Source organism: Pimephales promelas, chromosome 6, assembly GCF_988280905.1.
Source record: "Pimephales promelas chromosome 6, fPimPro1.hap1.1, whole genome shotgun sequence".
NCBI classification, from domain to species: Eukaryota; Metazoa; Chordata; class Actinopteri; order Cypriniformes; family Leuciscidae; genus Pimephales; species Pimephales promelas.
Window position 1 is genome coordinate 848,899 of NC_142774.1, and position 4,382 is coordinate 853,280.

The 4,382-nt window shown below is 40.6% G+C and overlaps 1 protein-coding gene across 2 annotated transcripts; it reads left to right on the plus strand.

Moving 5' to 3' along the window:
• The first annotated feature begins 707 nt into the window (after nt 1-707).
• LOC148978419 (zona pellucida sperm-binding protein 4-like) lies at nt 708-2,701 on the plus strand. Of its 2 annotated transcripts, XM_039683816.2 has the most exons (8): nt 708-1,225; nt 1,305-1,492; nt 1,563-1,660; nt 1,732-1,889; nt 1,961-2,153; nt 2,223-2,370; nt 2,441-2,513; nt 2,597-2,701. In XM_039683816.2, exons 1-8 carry the CDS (start codon nt 742-744, stop codon nt 2,671-2,673), a joined length of 1,419 nt encoding a protein of 472 aa, XP_039539750.2. In that variant the 5' UTR covers nt 708-741; the 3' UTR covers nt 2,674-2,701. The 2 variants fall into 2 exon arrangements, with proteins under 2 accessions (XP_039539750.2, XP_088988035.1); XM_089131909.1 differs by having other exon boundaries at nt 2,441-2,701.
• The last annotated feature ends 1,681 nt before the right edge of the window (nt 2,702-4,382 follow it).

Consider the following 4,382-nt stretch of genomic DNA (forward strand, 5'->3'; position numbering starts at 1 on the left):
CTAGTTCATGGTCTAATCAGAGGGGAAAAAAGCATGATTATTATTGAGAGAAATCGCAGATAAGTAAACTTCGACGCTGTGGCGATATTTCACGTCACGTCTTTACGGGGATGTGTGAATGCACTTACAAATTCGAGATCATCACTGGCAGTGTCAATGAACTAAAATCAAATGATCACGGTGAACATTATCCGCGTATTTTTTGGAATCTATGTTTGAAAGGGGCTTAGAATAAACCTCACTGGTTCTTGCTGAAGCTCAAATGTGCCGCATAACACTTGAATTAACCTTACTGGTTTTTGCTGAAGCTCACACATGCTGTGTAACATGAGAACGAACGTCATTGGTTCTTTTGGATACTCAAAGTGCTGCATAACACAATGAACATCACTGGTTCTCGAGGAAGCTCAGACGTGCTGTGTCACCAGTGTGTTGCTTTTTTGAAACCATAAGTGGTTCGATTGATTTGAATTTTCAAAAAAGCCTTTTCTCCCAACACCACCTCCAGTGCGAAATCCAATATGTGATTTTATGTATGTTTATAAGGGTGGAAAAGAACAAGGAAAAACTTTATTCTTATGAACCAATGGAATCACCCAGTTGCATAAACTTCCACTCATACAAGTCTGGAGAATCATGACTGTTAACGAAGAGGGAGGGATTATCATTAATTTGCCAAAATCTGTAGAGTACAAAAAGACCAAAGGACAGCATCTCAATAGTGTGACAAGCTGATGAACAATGGCAGGAAGTTGGTGTGCTGTTCAGTCTCTGGCTCTTTGTGTTTGGTTTGGTGCTTTCTGTCATGCTGTACCAAAGTGGAGTAATCTTCCCCAGAATCCTCAAACTGTGATGTTCCAGCAAACTGACCAGCGGCTTCAACAACCAGTTCAACAGCAAGCTAGTCAACAGTTTCCTCAGTTAGTTCAACAGCAATCTAGTCAATGGTTTCCTCAGCCAGTTCAACAAGTTAGTCAACAGTTTCCTCAGTTAGTTCAGCAGCAAGCTAGTCAACAGTTTCCTCAGTTAGTTCAGCAGCAAGCTAGTCAACAGTTTCCTCAGCAGTTTCAGTCTAAGCACCCAGCGGTAAAGGCAGAGCCCCTTGACAAATGTACTGTAGCTGATTTTGAGCAGATCCAATGTGGACCACCTGGTATCAGTGGTGCTGAGTGTGCAGCCATCAACTGCTGCTTTAACGGACAGCAGTGTTACTATGGGAAGGCCGGTAAGAGTGTTGACTCAATGTAAAGGTGTTCATGTTAAACTGATCTTCAGCAGTAACCTGCTCTTGTACCTTGTTTCAGTGACTGTTCAGTGTATAAGAGATGGTCAGATTGTGGTAGTGGTGGCTAGAGATGTTACGCTTCCTCGATTGAGCCTGGATTCAGTCCGTCTCCTGGGTGGAAATGATCCAGCTTGCAGTCCTGTGGGATCCACACCTTTCTTTGCTATATATCAGTTCCCTGTCACTGCATGCGGCACAAGCATGATGGTGAGTAGCTACTCTGGTTTTGTTTTGCATGGCTTGGAATGGACTAGATGCCCACGGTTAATATTTGCAGGAGGACGGTGGATATGTGGTGTATGAAAACAGAATGACCTCCTCGTATGAAGTGGGTATTGGACCAATTGGTTCCATCACAAGGGACAGCCATTTTGAGTAAGTGATGCATGCTTTATCATAAATGTTAATCCTGGACAAATGCTATAAGCTCACTGTTTGTTGTCCAGGCTTCTCTTCCAGTGTAGGTACTCTGGTACTTCTGTGGAAGCTCTGGTTGTGGAGGTCAACACTGTTCCTCCTCCTCCACCAGTAGCTGCTCCTGGACCCCTCAGAGTGGAGCTTAGACTGGCAAATGGTCAATGTGTCACCAAAGGCTGTGCAGAAGGTTTGTCCCAAGTATGCCTAAAGCCTTTTCTAAAACTCTAGTTTCTAGTTAAACCCTGTATTCTTCTTCAGGGGACGAGGCGTACACGTCCTACTACAGTGACGCTGATTATCCGGTCACAAAAGTCTTGCGGGAGCCTGTGTATGTTGAGGTGCGCCTTTTGGAGAGGACCGACCCCAACATTGTCTTGATGCTGGGACATTGCTGGGCGACATCAACCCCTAGTCCACTCAGTCTACCCCAATGGGACCTTCTGGTTGATGGGTGAGTAAGGCCAGTCTTTATCCATCTAGTGTGTAGTAAGGTGTTTCTGACTGCCTCTTTGCCTTTCAGATGCCCTTACCGGGATGATCGTTACCTGACCACGTTAGTCCCAGTGACCGGATCATCTGGTCTTCAGTTCCCAACACACTACAAGCGCTTTGTTGTGAAGATGTTCACATTTGTAGATCCAGCATCACTGGCTCCTCTGCAGGAAACGGTACAGTACCCAGTGTGTCAGTTTTCAAATGTCTCTTGGTTCCTAATGCCAGCTTTGGTTCTCTTCTCAGGTCTTCATCCATTGCAATACAGAGGTGTGCCATCACTCTTCTGGCTCTTGTCAGCAAAGTTGCTCCAGGCAAAGTCAGTGCTTCCTGTTTTTTAAACTGTTTAATTTAGCTTGTGTTTTAAAAGTTAACTTGCATTTGTTTTTCTTGCACTTTTAGGAAGGGGTGTTCGTTTAAACAATACAACTTCTGGCCAAACTGTGGTTTCTAGTGGAGAAGTGAGACTGATTCTATGAGTATTTAATAAATTATATTAAGCCTTGACCTTGTTTGACCATTTTGTGCAACGCTACCAACATGAAATTGTTTGTTTTATTTGGTATGTTGAGGAAAGCTGTAACTTCCAGACTTCTACCAATCTTCCTCCCATTATTTTGGGGGAATCTTCTATAGAAGGCAGGTGGATTTAAAGCACCTGGTAATTTGTTCTCGCTGTAGCTCATATGGTTGCATAAAACAAATGAGTCTTGTTGGTTCTTGCAATGCTCAAATGTGATGTGTAACACTAGAGCCACTTTCACACAGTGTGTTGATCCTGGGAAATTGCCATAAGATTACTAGTGTGCCTTCTGTGTGACCACCGACACATACTGGGATTGATGCTGGAATCAGTCCCTGAACATGCCTTGATATTTCTGCAGTGACTTTCATCTTTCATGATGTGTTCTGTCTTTCTAACCTACAGAAGACCACATAAAAAAATCAAATCATGCTTTGGTAAATAATGACAAAAGGTTGTGCTCATGAGATAAAAAGTTAAAATCTGAAACCGTCAATAACTTTTTAATCAATTGTCTATGACTAGTCTCATAATGAATATAATTATGAGACTAAAGTAAAAATTTACTTTCTATGTCATAATTATAACTTCTCTTTGACCAAGCATACACAACACACTATAGACTTCTATAACTCAATGTTAGGCTGTATAGATTAGATCAGATTGAACTGGAAACACTTCGCTTAAATCCTGATGTTCTTATTACATCAGAAAAATGGCTTCTACGCTACTATTAGTCTCTGTTTATCCCGAGGTTTACTGCAGTCGGCTGTATCCAGGCCGTATCCAGATCTAATCTATTGCAATTTGATCTAGCAATTTGTAAGAAAGACTACACGCTTGCACACAGACATGTTCAAATGCGCATTCCTAGACTGAACATGTGATCCACAAGCGCACTGTCAGTGTTCTCACATATTTGATTTTTTTCAGTGTTCTCACAGTTTTTATTTTTTATATTTTTTTTTGCGTTAGAAGTTTATGTAGAGATGTCAAGTAACCCTTTTTTCCATTATTATTCAGCGCTTGCACCTGTTATCACTGTAAAGCTGGTTTGAAACAACATTAATACTTATTATGGAAAGCATGAGTAATGCATAGTACTATACTGTATATTATAGTTTATAATTATTATAGCCTACCCTATATATTTTTTATACATTCCACTTTAAACAGGCACTTTAACTCTATTTTTTTTCCGATTTGGGGAGAAAAATCACCTTAATATTTCCGTGTGAGACTCTAAATCAAGTGCTTGTCTGTAACATAGACTAAATTACTTCAGACACATAGGCTACAAGTGTTTCAGTAATATCGCTTCTTGAGTTTTACTAAAGTATTTTATGTTTTTAATGGAAAAGGGTTAAACTGATAATTAGCTGTTCAAACGCCCCACCCTTTTTTTGTTTTTTATTGCATAGCAGAACTAACAACATACACATACTAGAGGATCTAGTATATATTCAACTATTGTATATCTATTACATTCAAAATAGCATCAAAGGAAACAGAATAAAACATAAAAAAACTCCAAAGTCTATTTTGCTTTTTTATTTCTTGCATCTTTTAACGCCCCGCCCGTATCCTCTCGGTCAATATTTGATTGACACCAGCAATGGCCAATAGCAACGCGCGGTTTGCACACAAGGGCTGTTCTTCATAAGT